Source organism: Protopterus annectens, chromosome 11.part0, assembly GCF_019279795.1.
Source record: "Protopterus annectens isolate FY-2018-M chromosome 11.part0, PAN1.0, whole genome shotgun sequence".
NCBI classification, from domain to species: Eukaryota; Metazoa; Chordata; order Ceratodontiformes; family Protopteridae; genus Protopterus; species Protopterus annectens.
In genome coordinates, this window is record NC_056745.1 from 859,129,226 (window position 1) to 859,146,693 (window position 17,468).

A 17,468-nucleotide genomic window follows, 5' to 3' on the forward strand; every position below is an offset into this window, starting at 1 on the left:
ATCATACCACCTGTGGCTTCCCAGGAAAAGAGGACATAGGCCTATTGGGACTAAACCCAGTCAGCAAAAGCATAAATAAAAAATAATGTGGCACATAAGCATATTGTCCCTGCAGCATTACTGCTCACATAACCACAGCACTAGAGAGTAAGAACTTTGATCTGATGGGGAACTATTAAAAGATTGCATAAGAACATCATTTTGCATTCCAGTCGGTGAAGTACCCCCAGCAGTGACATGCCAGCCATGTGTTTTGAGGGTGTCATTCACAATTCCTTACATACAGCATAACAGTGACAGACACTAATATATCAAAGTGCAAAGCCACTAACATGAAATCATAACAAAGACCGCTGCCTATCCAATGTGAAATATACTACTGTAAGCTGTGCTGTCTAGGACTTGTAAAGTACATGCTATCCCCTACATAAGCTCAAAGTCCTCACATCCAGAAAGTAACACAGCATGTTCCTCAAACTACTACTGTACAAAATTAAAACACAGCTTAACCACTCTGCAAACCTCTACACATCTGCAAAAACAACCTGAACAGGTTTGAATATGGAAACAAGTCCTGCATTCTAAACACTCTAACCATGTTATTTAAAGTGCCGTTTCCAATTAAGTACAACTACATGCAAATGTTGCCCTTTGTAGGGCTTCTACAATATGCGTGCTCTGACCAGCTGATCATGCAACATAGATAATGTGTAGAAATATGTTTTACTGATGCAGATCAGCATGCATGTCAAAAGGCACATACAGTCAGCATGACACTTAACTCAGTTATAGTAAAACAGTCCATGGTGGCTACCACCTTAAAATAAGGAGTGGGGGCATGAGGGCATGCTGAGAAAGGTTTATCTGCAATACTGTCCTAATGATGCCACCCTCAGTTCTTCGGTTATGAAGGATGAACCTCAGAATGCCAGACCAAGATGAAGATACAGTACAATTCCAAGTAAAGGGTGCTGGACATTTGAAACAGTCTTCATGAACCTGAAGAGGGAGGGGGTCGAAAACCTTGACAAAACTCAAGCATTTATGGAACACATAGAAGACAAGTCTTTGGAAAGGTTGTTACTTGAGTAGATTCTGTAGATAACCAAACAGAGATGAAAATGGGCAGACTGTTTGAGCCAAGCTATTCTTATCTGCTTTCAAATCTGCTTCTGTAATAACTGCCAAAAGTGGTCGAATACATACTTGGTATATACAGCATAACACACTTCTGAAAAAAATCGTCACAATGTATGCCACACTTTAACCAATATCTCAGCTGAATGTATTATAAACAGTAAATGAAGACAGATCACTAAGTGGTGCTTACACCTAAACCCATACATTCTCATTTAGAAAAAGTTTTGTCATCTGAAAACATTACTTTTATTAGGAAGGCTGTACAATGGGAGGAGTCAGAAGTTGTAAAGGATATTTACTTTTCCAAATGGTGAAGCTACAGGCTTACAAGTAAGAGTATGTGACACCACATACAAAGGCAGACACAGACAAACTCCCAAACACAAGCAGTTCACATTCAAATCTCTGTTACCGATGCAGTTTGCAAAAGTAACTTAATAATGTGCCTTAGTCCTGTGTTATGAAAAGGTCCATAAAGAAACCGGATGAAAAATTAGATGCTATATATCAAAGTGTTCTGCATAAATAAATCATGAACTATGCATACTGCCAAGTCCACAGAAATGTTTATGCATGCTGTATTAAGCCAGACGCTGTCTAAGCTTTCTGAATTATGTACTCTGAGCATTTAAACTTAGGCTAATCTCTTCTAAGACTGGTGCAGAACGAGTGGAAAGCTTATACTCTAAAAGTGCCCAAAACTTATCTTGAAATAATTTACTAAACCCGAGTTTTATACTAGCTTTCAAACACTAGGCCTTCAACCTTTACCCTCACTTACCTCACTGCTCAGTGTATGAAGCTTAGAAGACTTAAAGGGGCACACACAACTCTGAAAACCTGTTCTAATACAATTACTTGTATCACTTAATTAAAAAAATGTTTGAGTTTAAAGTAAACAATATAAAAATGTTGGCAAACAAAAATCACTTTCTCATCCTATCATATAAGAGGGAAGGGCAGTTTCAACATCCTTTTTAACTAGAAAGCCATGCAGCCTGACAAAAGCAAAAGCAGCAATATTAAAACCACCATCCTTATCATGGTGCAGTAAATAGATATTAATTGCCCCCAGCTTCATATCAAATACTCCAAATCACACTATACCACTGGTGATAACTCTGTTTAGTGAAATTACTCCTGTCGCATTTTTCATGAATATTTTTACTTCATAGCATAAAGTAAATCAGAAAAGAACAATTACATACTCTTGCTATCGAAAGACTGCAAAGTTACTTACAAGTTCTTCAGTTGTAGATGAGGAAAAGATTTTGAGGACAATTCCATAACATTATTGTTGCTGAGGTCTAAAGTTTCAAGGGCCTCATATGGTTTTAACTGTTCAGGAAGGATTTCACTGATCTTGTTGCTTGCTCTGTAAAGAAAACATTTTAAAGGGAAAAACAGATAGTTATGCCAAAAATATACATGCGCACAATATATGTGATCATTTTGATAACTCAGTAACAACAGTATAACACTAAATTATTTTCTTCATGGTATACAAAAAGTATACAGCAGAATGGACTTAAAAGACATAATAAGAAATTACATTAAATTATGCCAGTATTTTACTCCCAGTTAAAAGGGATCAATCTCAAACTGCATCCGCTAACCTTGTTTGTGCTAGAAACTAGGTAAAACTCACTCCTGCACGGTGTGGCAAACCTCTGGGATGCTCATCTAGCATACATGCTTTCAGCATACCCCTCCTAAATAACATACCAAGTTCCAAGACACAAGAAACTTGGTCATGTTTGAATCCTTACTGGCAGCACAATTCTGCCTTCCATAAATTACCTAGCATATGAAACTAACAGAAAAAAGTAACATAATCAGGAGGAAGAGCTAAAACTTTTGATTTTTTGAATGAACTAAAAACTACCTATGTGTACACAACATATAGTACGCAGTGAGTTGCACCATACACTACCAGAAAACACGAAGCTGTTACTGGTCTTCTGAACCTTCAGGCAAAAAACTGCACATATTCTCTCATCTTTAAATGACAGAAAGGTTACACAATATGACAAGAACAGTTTCAACAATTCACTGAAGATATGTATAATAATTCACGCAATGAAGAGGGTACGAGTCCTGGACAACTAGAAGCATTCAGATAAAAAGACCACAACACAAAGGAACTAAGCAAGTAAATTCACAGAAAGGCGCACATAACGAAACAAAGTACGCTACTGTAACGTAGTCAGAATGAATATGCATGAAATTCTACTTGTGTTTCACTGTCACCACTGTGTGACGGTGTCATCTTTTCTTGTCAGCAAGGAGTCCATTCTTTATCTCTACCACGTACTGTCCTTATTCTACCAAATCATGGAAAATGATAGTTTGTGAAAAGTGTAGTACCTATATGTAAACAAGACGGTCTTTTACTGTACCAATAAGAAATGTTATACAAAGAAACAAATCAAACCATGGAAAACACATCTTACTGAAGTGGTGAAATTAATCAAAACAATATATCACACATCAGGAATGTGCATGTCTGTGGTGTAAATAAAAAATGCAGCCAGTAACAGATGTAAAATGCGAAAGAAAATTGTTCAATTTACAGTCAGAACAAGTCCCAAGAAATGATTGTGTGGGTACAGTATGTATTACACTTAAGGCAATTTGACAATGGTTATCAAGAAACCGGTACTATAACTACTTATGAGAACTAGTCAACTCTTCGCAACCAAACTGCCTTTTGGATTTAAGAATACATACCAGCAAATGCATCTGTGGTACATACTAAATATATAAAAACTACTGTTGTGCTTGGAAAATTTTCACTATGACAACTTTAACAAACCATACATGAGAATATGATCTGAACATCTTTTTTTTTGGTATCCAAATGTTACATATAAACATTTCTGGTGTTTTTTTTTAACAAACCATGAATTTGTTGGTGAATAAATGTTAAACTTGTATCATTTTGACCAGTAGCCATATATATTATTTACAACTTTTTTCATGGGTAAAAAAAAAAATCTTCATTCTATTTGAGCTGAATAAAGTTTGGTTCAATCCTTTCTAACAGGCTTCATAATTACTGTACATCCAGTGTACTATTCCATTTATGGAAGCTGCTTTTGCACAAGTTTCTAAATCCAGTGACTTAATACCTCTACTATCACACGTTTTATGTGGCAATATTGTATTCTGCTTTAGGTGTCTTTGGATGCCACAGAAATCTTAAAATTTTTTTACTGAAATTATTTACTTGAGTTTTAGTAAGAATGAGAGCAGTGGTTTGAATTGCCCCCTAAATCATCTAAAACATGACCTAGCAGGATGACTTGAGGCACTGGTTATGTGCCACGAGAACAGTGAACCGTAATGGTTATCCCTCTTCATAAGGGTGGACCATCGACTCACCCTACAGAACCCTCAGTCTGACAAGTCCAATATGCAAAGCCATAGAACAAATCATCATAGAAATGATCAACAAAGACACTGGCAACCTACAGACACTGGACCCATCACAGTTTGGTTTTGTTTAGGGAAGGTCTTGCCTACTTAACCTGGTAGACTTCTATGATAGGGTCACCACGGCTATGGATGTTTTGAAAATGGTGCATAGCACCTACCCTGACCTGGCCAAGGCATTCAATACAATACCCCAGGGAGGTACGGTTGACAAACTCTCCAACCTAGGCATAAATCCTTAAATGACTCACTGGACTGCCAGTTGACTCACAGATAGGACCCATGAAGTCAAGAACAGTGAGAAAACCTCCACCAAAAGACTGGGTACAGTGGAGTACTCCAAGGCTCCACGCTGAGACTGCTCCTGCTTAGCATATGCTTCTCAGAAGTCAAGGCTAATGTGAAACCCCTGAGTCACCACGTTCACAGATGAATGTAAATTGGGACCAATCAAATTCCTTCCATGGCACCAACATCCTACAAGAGGGGTGAACACAAACAAATGACTGGTGTGAAAGCCACAGATTAAAACTCAATACAAGTTATTATAGTGTCCTTTGGGAAGTTGTCCACCCAAGCTAATTACTTCATCGATAAAACACCAATAAGAGTTGACACGATAGGAATCTGCAAACATATGCAGACAGTAATCTGGTGTTTCTGGTGTTTGAATAACACGTAACCAAGATAGTAAGAAAACCATTCTATATTGCCCAGCTCATAAGCAAGGACATGGCATCCAGGTCCATAGAAGTTATACTACTACTCTACCTATCGAGTACAGTGCCCCCTTTGGAATGTACCTAACCAGGCATTTGCAACAGCTGGATCACCCTCAAAGGTCCTTCAGCAGGAGAATCCACAGTAATAATACTCTGTCTTGCACAGATCACCTTAAGATCCTATCTCTGTACTCAGTCTTCTACAGGTTTCTGGGAGATGATGTATGCCTTGCTTGTAAGGCATCCTCAGATCCAGCTCTGATGGATCTCTTGCACATCCACAAACAACCAGCACCAGAAACACTAGATCCAAAAACCTTTACTTTGCCTGCAACATAAACAGAACATGCTGGAGGGGCTAATATGTGCCTCAAACGATCTCACTGCTATGGAATAAACTCGCTATCTATGTGAAGCAGAGTTCACCACTGACCCTATTCAAAAGAATAATGTAATCACTGGATAGGAAATCGCAAATTCCCCCTGGTCTTGTCCCCATGTCTCTGATGGACAAAGACTGACAGTAAGTACATTAATTCCCAACTAACATACCACCCCCCCACATAACCCTTAGCTACTTCTTTACTAATACACCACACCAAACGGGATTCCAAGGAACAAAACTGTGTTGGGTTGCACGGCTAGACTTGAAAAGACCCTGGTGGCTGTTAGCTTATTATAAACCTAAGAAACTATGAATTGTACCTAAAAGCTTGGGTAACAAAACCATGTTTATAAGCTGCAATCTTTTTTTGAAAGTATAAATTTGCTTATTCCGCAAATTTGTATTAGCCCGTTTATTATTTATAGAATGTTGCAAAAATGCTTGTATCTAGTTTCCTCCCATGCCTTTTTTAATGCAATTCCCAAGTAATCAAGTTTTTGAGCTCCCTTCCCTTGATTACCTTCTAGACTTGTGCTTGGGTTCTGATAGTTAAGACTTGTGTGTGTGTGTGTGTGTGTGTGTGTGTGTGTGTGTGTGTGTGTGTGTATATATATATATATATATATAGATATATGTATATATATATATATATATATATATATATATATATACATATATATATATACACAGATATAAATATATATATATATATATATATATATATATATTTATATATATATATATATATATATATATTTATATATATACACATATATAAAATTTGTAATGTTAAAATGAAGATGTGAAATAATCTCAAGATTATGAATTACTCTGTGTTTCCACTACTGACGTACTCATGTTAATGGTTACTAAAACATATTAATCATGTTACCACAGCATAAGCTCATTAGACTTGTAACTGACCATGCTCCCAACTTTGGCTCCCTCTCCCAAACAAATGTTTAGAAATCTTGCACTGACTACAGATATTATCAAATTCATGGTATGATGCATGATGTTAATTGGATCAACTTCCTCTTCCAAACAACCATGTTTAAAAATCTTGCACTGAAAACATTGTCAAACATGATTGCTAACATGTGATGCTAGCTTCGTGCCATAGTTCTGTATTCTGAATTCCTCAAACAATCTTTATTATTGACAAACTGATATTCTTGACTTATTTGCATTATGCTTGTTATTGAAAGGTGCTTCTACCTGGGACACAAGTAAAAAAACATCTGTAACCAAATGGACAATCCTGATAAATTAGCAAGTAAATAAATTCAATAAGTCTGCATATGTTTATTGATTTATAACAGCATTTCTGAATTCATCATATAATGTTGTACAAACTGTATTATTTTTATTATTATGTCCAGCTAGTTAGTTATTTTTTGCGGTACATCATAAAAATTGCACTGATAAAACAGTGGGGATTAAAAAGAAAAACTGCATTCATGAAACTGTGGGCAACAAAAGCAAAGAATGAGGTCAATATTGGTATCATTCTTCAGCAACGGTACCCCAAATCAATCCTTCAGTATACATATTCAATGAAATTAACAAGCCTTGTCAACAGACATTAGGCTTTACCCTGAAATACATGCAGTGAGATTCCAGTGGGACTCAAGAGCCCCTCCTCCCAATATAGACTGCATGTAACTCCATTTGTTTCATTCCCATAGACTTCAAGGAGAACTAAATGCAACTGTCATTGTTTTACCCCTCTGCAAAATATGCTCTACCCTGACATTAGTCTGAAACTTCCAGTTCCACCAATAAAGAAACCATTACTTTAAGCAGTTCTAACATTGTTCTCTATCTACATCTGATTCTGTGGTCTCTATGTACATCACTGTAAAATCTTACATTATCATCTTTTGGAATCTGTCATCAAATATGACAAATCATGCCATTCAAAGCTATTATTTAAAAATAAGTGTGTTGCAAAAGGATAACTATCAAATATAAATATATGTGTGCATATACACATATATACACATATATATACACACACACACATATATATATATATATACGAAAAAAACACCTGAATGTTAAATAAATAAATAAAAATTCCAAAATCCAAGCGTCAGCAGAAAAGCAGGTATAATAATGAAGCTGTCCAGTTAAAAACATACATTTATTGGAACAGATAGTAAGGTAAGCACTTTCACAACTAAAATTGCTTCCTCAGACCTCACAAATACAAATACATCACTTCCTTTTAAACATTACAAGATTCAAAATAGCCAATAGAGTCATATTACATCATTTAAAGACATATCCAAATAAAATGTATCAACTGCATGTTCAAATACATACTAGAATAATGCTAAAATATACCAAGTAAAAAAAATAAAAAAATAAAAATTAAAAATTAATAAAAGTCTTATAGTGAGGCTCAACACAGCCTAATGTTTCCTCAGGCTCCTACTCCTCAGTCTTGCCATGATGGCTAAATGATCATTTAATCCTTTCCCTAGATGTGCTTTCAACTTAATAATCCAACTCAACTCCTTATTTTCAGTTCTATTAGAGATGTCACCTAACCTATCACCTTCTGGAACTAGTTCCAATACATAATATTTAAACTGATGTGCTTCACCCATTGTCAGAGTATGTTTCACTATAGCACTATAGGTATGCCCCCTCTTATAACAATAGAGATGGTCTCTAATGCGTTCACGTAGTCTCCTGTTGGTTTTTCCAACATAGAAGGATGAACAGCATATACATCTAAACAAATATACAAGATTCCTGCTATTACAATCAGCTCCCATCCGAAAAATATAAGTTTTCCCTGTGTCTGGATGCTGAAACTCATTACCCTCAAAAATGTGTTCACAGAAGTTACAATGTCCACACTTAACTGTGCTCTGTATTGTTGGCATATTGGGAACTTGATTCAAAGTGCGATAGCAAAGCCTACATTTAAGATTCCTCATGTTCTTATACTGTATACGGGGCTGTTTGCCCACTACTCGAGCAATCTGGGCATCAGTCTGAAGTATTTGCCAGTTCTTTCTTAGGATATTCATTATTGCCCCATTGTCTCGTGTATAGGCAAAAATAAATGGAACTTGATTATTCATCATGGCAGAGGCTTTGTTGTACCTAGTGGGTTTTGAGAGGTATGGTCTAGCTCTAGTAGTCTGCATGGCTGTTACATCCATGCCTATCTTGTGGATCTCATCTACCCCATACCCTCTCTTGGTGAAGTCATTCTTCAGCCTGTCAACCTCTAAGGGCCAGTTATCATCCCTATCAGTTAGCCTGGAGCAGCGCATCGCCTGCCCCTTTATGACATTTTCAAATATGTGGCTGGGATGCATACTGGTCCTATGTAAGTAAGAACGCTGATAGCACTCTTTGGTATATCTGTCAGTGTGTATGCACTCATCATCTCCAATACAAATGGATATATCCAAAAATTAAATTTTATAAGGTGAATATTTCCCAGTGAATCTCAAAAATTCATTGCTGGAATTCATGTAATTAACAAAATCCCTTAGCTCAACTTCATCTCCAGCCCATATGAAATATAAATCATCGACAAAACGTCTATAAAAGACAAGATGTTTCGTCACTAAAGGGTGGGGGAACATATATTGAGACTCCCATTCTGCCATGACCATGCTGGCATAGCTATTGGCACATGGTGTGTCCATAGCTACGCCCAACAACTGATGGTAATATACACCATTAAATAAAAACACATTGTTGTGTAAAATCATATGCAACAAACTGCAAATCAACTCTATATGCTCTACTGAATATGAACTATGTCACCTCAAAAAACCTTTAACCATCAAAATCCATGGTATACTGGGAAAAACCAACAGGAGACTACGTGAACGCATTAGAGACCATCTCTATTGTTATAAGAGGGGGCATACTTATAGTGCTACAGCAAAACATACTCTGACAATGGGTGAAGCACATCAGTTTAAATATAATGTATTGGAACTAGTTCCAGAAGGTGATAGGTTAGGTGACATCTCTAACAGAACTGAAAATAAGGAGTTGAGATGGATTATTAAGTTGAAAGCATATCTAGGGAAAGGATTAAATGATCATATAGCCATTACGGCAAGACTAAGGGGCAGGAGCCTGAGGAAACATTAGGCTGTGTTGAACCTCACTATAAGACTTTTATTATTTTTTTGGCTTAGTATATTTTAGCATTATTCCAGTATGTATTTGAACATGCAGTTGATACATTTTATTTGGATATGTCTTTAAATGATGTAATATGACTTTATTGACTATTTTGAATCTTGTAATGTTTAAAAGGAAGTGATGTATTTGTGAGGTCTGAGGAAGCAATTTTAGTTGTGAAAGTGCTTACCTTACTATCTGTTGTTCCAATAAATGTATGTTTTTAACTAGACAGCTTCATTATTACACCTGCTTTTCTGCTGACGCTTGGATTTTGGAATTTATATATATATACACACACACATACACATGCATATATATCTACATATATCTTTATATATATATATATATATATATATATATATATATAGACAGACACACACAAACTCTCTCACACACACACACACACACAGACACACACATATATATATATGTATTAAATGATTCAGTGAGTGACTGACAGAGGGGCACTTACAACCAAGGCACAGGTTTTTATTACAGAATTAGCACATTTGGATACTATTTCTGAGAACAACAACAAAAAGTCCATACATAAATGTTTAGGAGGGTGCCAGTAACAAATTCAAATAAGAGTCCATAAAAAAGTCCAGTGAGTCTTGGTGGGGCTCAACGAAAGCACTAATGTAGGGTATTGCCATTCTAAGTCAATGGAAACAAGGTACTGAAAGAAACGCTGAGGTGAAGCAAAATCAGCTTTTGGGAATAAACTGTGCATTATGGGGAGGAAGTAGAAGTGTTGGATAAAAAAAGAAAAAAAAAAACATCAATACGATCTCTTCCCCACTGACACACTATAGGAAGGAGAAATTGGAAAATACAACCTATTTTTAGGAATACAGGGGCATTAGTATGGTAATGATGACCAAGATAAAGTTAAAAACTCTTCACTTCTGCCAACAGTTGTCTTTGGGACCCTTCTCATCATATAAAACTCTCAAGAACCTCACAAAAATAACACAGATATAGCTAAAAGACAGATGACACATACAGTAAAAACAACACTTCTAGCCCTATTTATGATTCACCCCAATTTACCAGTCACACCTCTCTGTGGCAAGTGCATAAACCATCAGTATAACAATTCAATGCGTTCTGTGAAGAAATTTCTATTCTGAACACCTCATTCAATCACACAGCACTGAAATGTACAAAGTGTTCCCCACTGTGTGCAGTGAAACTTTAAAGCAGAAAAGAAGCTTGCATTACAAATGGCAAAAAAAAAACTTTCCCTGTGTTTCCCCAGATAAGTCAATTAGATAAATAACACAAACATAAACAAATGCATAGCGCAACCATGAAAAACATGGACACTGGATCACTGCCGCCATGCACATAAAAAGGCACTATCAATAATTTTCCTTATGAAACAGCAATCAAACATTCATGGAATTTATATCTCAGGGATGAAACCTGAATCAGTCAACACTTACTGGACAGCAGAGTAATGAAGGACAGCATCTAACAAAAATACCACTTTATGAAAGTATAGCTACTGTAAAATAAAATGTTTCCCGATTTGTCATTGTGCCATTTGCTGGCTTATTATACCATAAATGTCTAAAAAGAATGTTTGCTCACTTTTTCTGCTACTATTTTTAAAAGCAAGTAACCACAGAAAGAACAGCAATGTTAGCCTATAGCAATATCTGCATTACAGAACATGGCACATCTAATACAATCACCTTAAAAGATGTTCACATACACACATTATACATACGTACATATCTACATATACACACTGACGACTTCAAAATCCTAACTTTTAAGCATGCTTCAAAATGCAATCAGAATTTTGTGGGTAAATTACACACTGTGCCTTTTAAAGCAATATAAATTTACATTACATTTACAAAAACATGCCAGCTTACAATGTCAGCGCTTCCATTCCTTTTGGTGTCAATGCTGCTTCAACCCCAACATGTAAATGCAACATTCATACTAAATGGAAACAAATTACAGAATTTGTTTTTCCAGGTGTCATGACAGCAAATTTTCATGCCAATTAATGCTAAGGGTTAGACAGCAGATTACACAGCTGTTGCTTATATGGTACTGTTTTGTTTATAGGGTAATCACAAATGAGGTATTAAACATGGCAATTACTGGAGTGACTCAAAGCATTCAGCTTTGCAGGGAAAGCACACCACAGTAGAAACCAGCAATTTCCTAAATGCACACCTTCTGAACTGTAATGTGAGTCTTCAGCTATAAACACAGCCCAACAGTACAGGCTTTGTTTGCCAACATACAGAACTGCATTAGACAGAAACCCCTTATAACCTGCAATACAACTACTCTTGTATCTCACATCTACAGGCAAACAGTAAAATTTATTATGGCTTAACAGTAATTTCAAATCAGGGTAAGCCTCTTACTGCTTCAAAATGCCAATTCCTGCATAGTAAAGCTACCTTGCAGTGTATTTCAAAAATCTTGGAAATGTCATTCAAATGGAAACATTTTTCAACACTGCCTAGTATAAAACAGTTTTATGTTTTCTGAAGGAGTTGCACTTACACAAGAATCTTTTGCCTTAGTACCACATCTCATATCAAACTACTCTCCGAACATCGTACATAATATGTAAGAGAAAATGTTTCCCATCCACACTGTGCAGGTAACCCTTCTTATAATTTTTAAGCTATGGTAATTAGTTACCCTTTCTGAATAGTTTTCTGTGGTAAAGTCTAGATTTAACTAGTTTTACACCATATTTTGCACTTCTGCACGAGATGCTTACAGCACCATGATGCACCCCACCCCAATTATTCTAAATATATGTTGCACTGTTTTTTTTTTTTTTTAATAAAATCTTTGTAAAACACCATCTTTTGTATACTGATGTCACAGAGACTTTTAATAAATTTTTAAATTTTAGGTAATGTCAACACAGGAATAGAGTGAGGGTGCAACCACAGAGTTTAATGACCACACTACAGTATGTGTACAGGGTCTACAGATAAATTCCAGTGTTATCCCTACAATAACATGGTGAAGGAAAAAGATATACATGAGTGTATCTTCACACATCACAAAAAAAAAAAAAAACTTCATGAAGCTGTTTAAGAAATTTCCACATAAAATAGGAACATAGGGGGAAGGGAGGAATCGCAATGCTTTTACTACTACATGCTGTAATTCAAAGAAAATGTCTGGCATAAAGAAAAAATACAGTGCTGCTTGGTGAAACTCCGAATATAAAAATGAGTTTAAGCAAGGACTGAAGTACCGCCAGTTTTGCAGCATATAAATACCCATGCTTAAAGTAAAAGAACACAGAAAATATATTTTAAATCCAATGTTGAATTTCTCAATGTGGCGGTATAAATTGATTCCAGCCCTAATACTGGTAACAGTGGCATACATCCTGACACTATCTGTTCTGGACAGACCATTTTATTTGATAACCATTGGCTTGGCCCTACCATATTTCTATGTATCCATTCACACCATTTTAAGCACAGAAGTGAAAATATACTTCCTTCGGCACACTATTTTAGTAGCCCTTAAACAGTAATAAATAAATAAAATAAAAAATAAAAACTGACAGCAGAGGTATATTACTTGACTAGGACTACTTGAGCAAAAGGAAGGTGAAAGTAATGTTACTTGGCAGTAAGTGATTATCAGGGATTCTATTCCATTTCCTAGCTCAGCATCCCTCACCCCACTTGGCCATTTTTGATGTAAATGCAAGTATAAGTGAGGAAGCACTCTTCATTCATATATACTATCTGTTTCGTAAGGAGTTTACCTAATCAAAGCTTTGACTTTGGTATATAAATGAGTGCACCCCCTGCTCCCCCAAAACAAACTACAATCCTTCACATTCATTTTTGCAGCAAATATACATGTGTGTGTGTGTGTGTGTGTGTGTGTGTGTATATACATATATATATATTTTTTTTCATTAACAGGTTACAGTAACAATCTGTTTCCTGTGACTAGGCAAACAAAACAGTACACTGCAATTTAATAGGTCTGTCATGTGGCTTTGTACTTAGTGTGTGCAGCCACTGCAATATACCCAGTGGGGGAGGGGCACCACTGCACCATCCTGCTACAGGACGGGATTACCAATGTACTTTGATGTGTTCCTGAAGTTCACATGATCACCCCCTCAAATATGACAAAGTAAATGAAACAACACATTTTTCTTGTACTGCTGCCCGCAATGGCCATTCACATAATTTAGAAAATAGTCCTAGATGTATATCGTAGTGACAGAAAAAAATGCTTGTCTATTTATTTTTTTTCGAAGGCAGCTGAGTGGTCAACTCTTGAGCACATTCTTGTCTGTATTTCTTTAAAAGATGTTAAATTGTTTAAATTAGTAGCAGTTTCCTAACTATCCATTTGTACTTCAGTTGTTTTACAAAAGAAAATCAAGTTGTATGTATACAAGACAAAATTTAATTGTACATACTTTTATGGAAAAAAACAACATATTTGGTAACATTTAACACACTCCTACTGAAAATTATACAGGAATAAAACACTACTAATGTTTATTGTGTTGCCTATTTCATTCCAGTTAATATCTAGTGTGCCCTGTTGCAGTACTGAAATACTTCATAATAATAAAGTAGATAGCATAGTTAAGGCCTTTGAAGTAAACGCAGATGACCACAAAGGAAGCTTAATGACACAATACTATGGTTTATAAACAAGCATTTTACTAGTGACTGCTGACAGGTTAGTGTAATTCTCAAGTTCCAAACCTTCAATACTCCTGCATAATGTAAATCAGCATAAGGGATTTAACCTCGATTTGTGCCACCTATTATTGCATAGCATGGCGAAGTGCAAATGGACATTCCATTATAATCCATTTTCTCAAGGGGTGACTCACTAATGAAGGTGGCTGCACAGTGCTGGCCATAATACAAAACCATACTGACTAACCAGTAAAGATGCTCACTGATGGAGAACAGGATAGATATGTTCGTAGTGAGTGGGCTACTCATACTTTTGACTGCTCCCTTCAACACCTGTCCATGCAGCTGCACGGAGTGTGTGCCACACTATACACACTAACACAAGCACTTCAGCACCATTCTTCTTTGTGGGCAGTGTAGTATAATAGGCCATCTGTTATGCCATACATCTCTGCAGTAGAATTTTCTTTAATTACTTGTGCTGTGGTAAACATTATAAATACATAAGCATAACTGCATTCCTATGGCACTGGCTACAAAAACAAGATGTTGAATAAAACTGACATGCTGAAGGGGAGGACAGCACTCAGTATTCCATTATGTAAAGATGTTGTAATCCTACACAGAGACATCCTTCAGTCTGATGTGATTGTGCGTTCATGCGTATGTATGTATATGTGTGTGTGTGTGTGTGTGTGTGTGTGTGTGTGTGCGTGTGTGTGTATTTTTATATATATATATATATTTTTATATATATATATATATATATATATATATATATATATACACATGTATATATATATATATATATATATATATATATACACACACACATAGATGCAAATTTCTGTATCTCTGAGTGTATAACAGGGAAAAAGAGAGAGAGACAGAGATGTCATTTGTTAAATATTGAAAGCCTGTACTTTTCTGTTAATGCACTGAAATTTTACAACATTCAACTCAGCTTCTGAATGCTTATGCAGCTTTGTGGGATGGACAGCCCCCTAACCATCCCAGGATGAGACCAACAAAAGTCATTCCTTATCTGTGATTTTACCAAGTTAACAAAAAAATATAAAAAGCTACACAAGTTAAGACTGCACTAATCATTTTAGCATGACAATCTTCCCTCAAACTTAAGACTATTTGATGCCACTGGATACCAGTGGGTCATGCATTCCACTGACATAAACAGTGTAAATCAGAGCACAAACCACAACTTATGCTAATCCCAGTGCAATCATCTTATGGCACCATGCATTAATAACTGAATTCTAATGGTACGTTATCCCCTTAGGTAAGTAATCTAGTTCTCTTTAAGAGATGCAAACCTTTGCCTTGTCAAGCCCTGCTACCATCACTGTGGTAAGAGCTTCTCTCAAGCACTTAAGCTAGCTTTTCAACAACTTTGTTCAAGCTACTAAGGATGCACCACTTGCAAAACTATAACTTTGTAGTTCTAATTTTCAGATGCAATCCACACAGACTGGAACCTCCCTATCACAACCAAATGCCACAGTGACATTCCCTGCATCTCGCATAGTTTTTTTCGCATTTATGTATGTCTACATGTATAGTGCATATAAAAAGTGTACATACCCCTGTTAAAATGTCAGATTTTTGTGATATTAAAAAAATGAGACCGCAATAAATCATTCCAAAACTTTTCCCACCTTTAATGTGACCTATAACCTGCACAATTCAACTGAAAAATAAACAAATCTGTTAGGGGAAAACATAAAAAAATAAAAAGTACAACAAGCTGATTGTGTAAGTGTGCATACCCTTAAATTAATACTTTGCTGAAGCACCTTTTGATTTAATTACACTAATCAGTCTTGTTAGGTACACACCTGCCATCAAATAAAGAGACTTTGATTAATCCCAAATAAAGTTCAGCTGTCCTAGTAGGACTTTCCTGACATTTACTCAGTTGCCTGCTACAGCAAAAAATATGGTTTGCAGAGAGCTTACAAAGCATCAAAGGGATATCATTGTTGAAAGGTATCAGTTGAAAGGTATCAGTCAGGAGAAGGGTACAAAAAAATTTCCACAGCATTGGATATACCATGGAACACAGTGAAGACAGTCATCAAAAAAGTGGAGAAAATATGGGACAACAGTGACATTGCAAAGAACTGGACGTCCCTCCAAAATTGATGAAAAGACAAGACGAAATCTGGTCAGGGAGGCTGCCAACAGACATACAGCAACACTGAAGGAGCTGCAGGAATCTCTGGCAAGTACTGGTTATGTACTACATGTGACAACAATCTCCCGTATTCTCCATATGTCTGGGCTATGGGGTAGGGTTGCAAGAAGGAAGCCTTTTCTTACACAGAAAAACATCCAGGCCCGGCTAAAATTTGCAAAACAATACATCAAGTCTCCCAAACACACGTGGGAAAATATGTTATGGTCTGATGAGACCAAGGTTGAACCTTTTTAGCCACAATTCCAAAAGGTACACTTGGCACAAAAATAACACTGTATCACCAAAAGAACACCATCCCCATGGTGAAGCATGGTGGTGGTTGTATCATGCTTTGGGGATGCTTTTCTTCACCTGGAACTGAGGCTTTACTCAAGGTGGAGAAAATTATGAATGGTTCCAAATACCAATCACTTTTGGCCCAAAACCTTCAGGTGTCTGCTAAAAAGCTGAAAACGAAGAGGAATTTCACCTTTCAACATGACAATGACCCCAAGCATACATCCAAATCAACAAAAGAATGTCTTCACCAGAAGAAAATTAAAGTTTTGGAATGGCCCAGCCAGAGCCCAGACCTAAATCCAATAGAAAATATGTGGGGTGACCTGAAGAGGGCTGTGCATAAGAGAAGCCCTCGCAATCTGACAGATTTGAAGTGCTTTTGCAAGGAAGAGTGGGCAAATATTGCCAAGTCAAGATGTGCCATGCCGACAGACTCCTACCCAAGAAGA

General features: G+C 36.4%; 1 protein-coding gene across 1 annotated transcript in view; it reads right to left on the reverse strand.

Annotated features, from left to right (window-relative positions):
- LRIG3 (leucine rich repeats and immunoglobulin like domains 3) overlaps positions 1 to 17,468 on the reverse strand; it is a 201,159-nt gene that overhangs the window by 76,219 nt on the left and 107,472 nt on the right. The window contains exon 4 of the mRNA XM_044088274.1: positions 2,381 to 2,515. Coding sequence (XP_043944209.1) covers positions 2,381 to 2,515 — 135 coding nt within the window. The remainder of the gene's footprint in view (positions 1 to 2,380; positions 2,516 to 17,468) is intronic.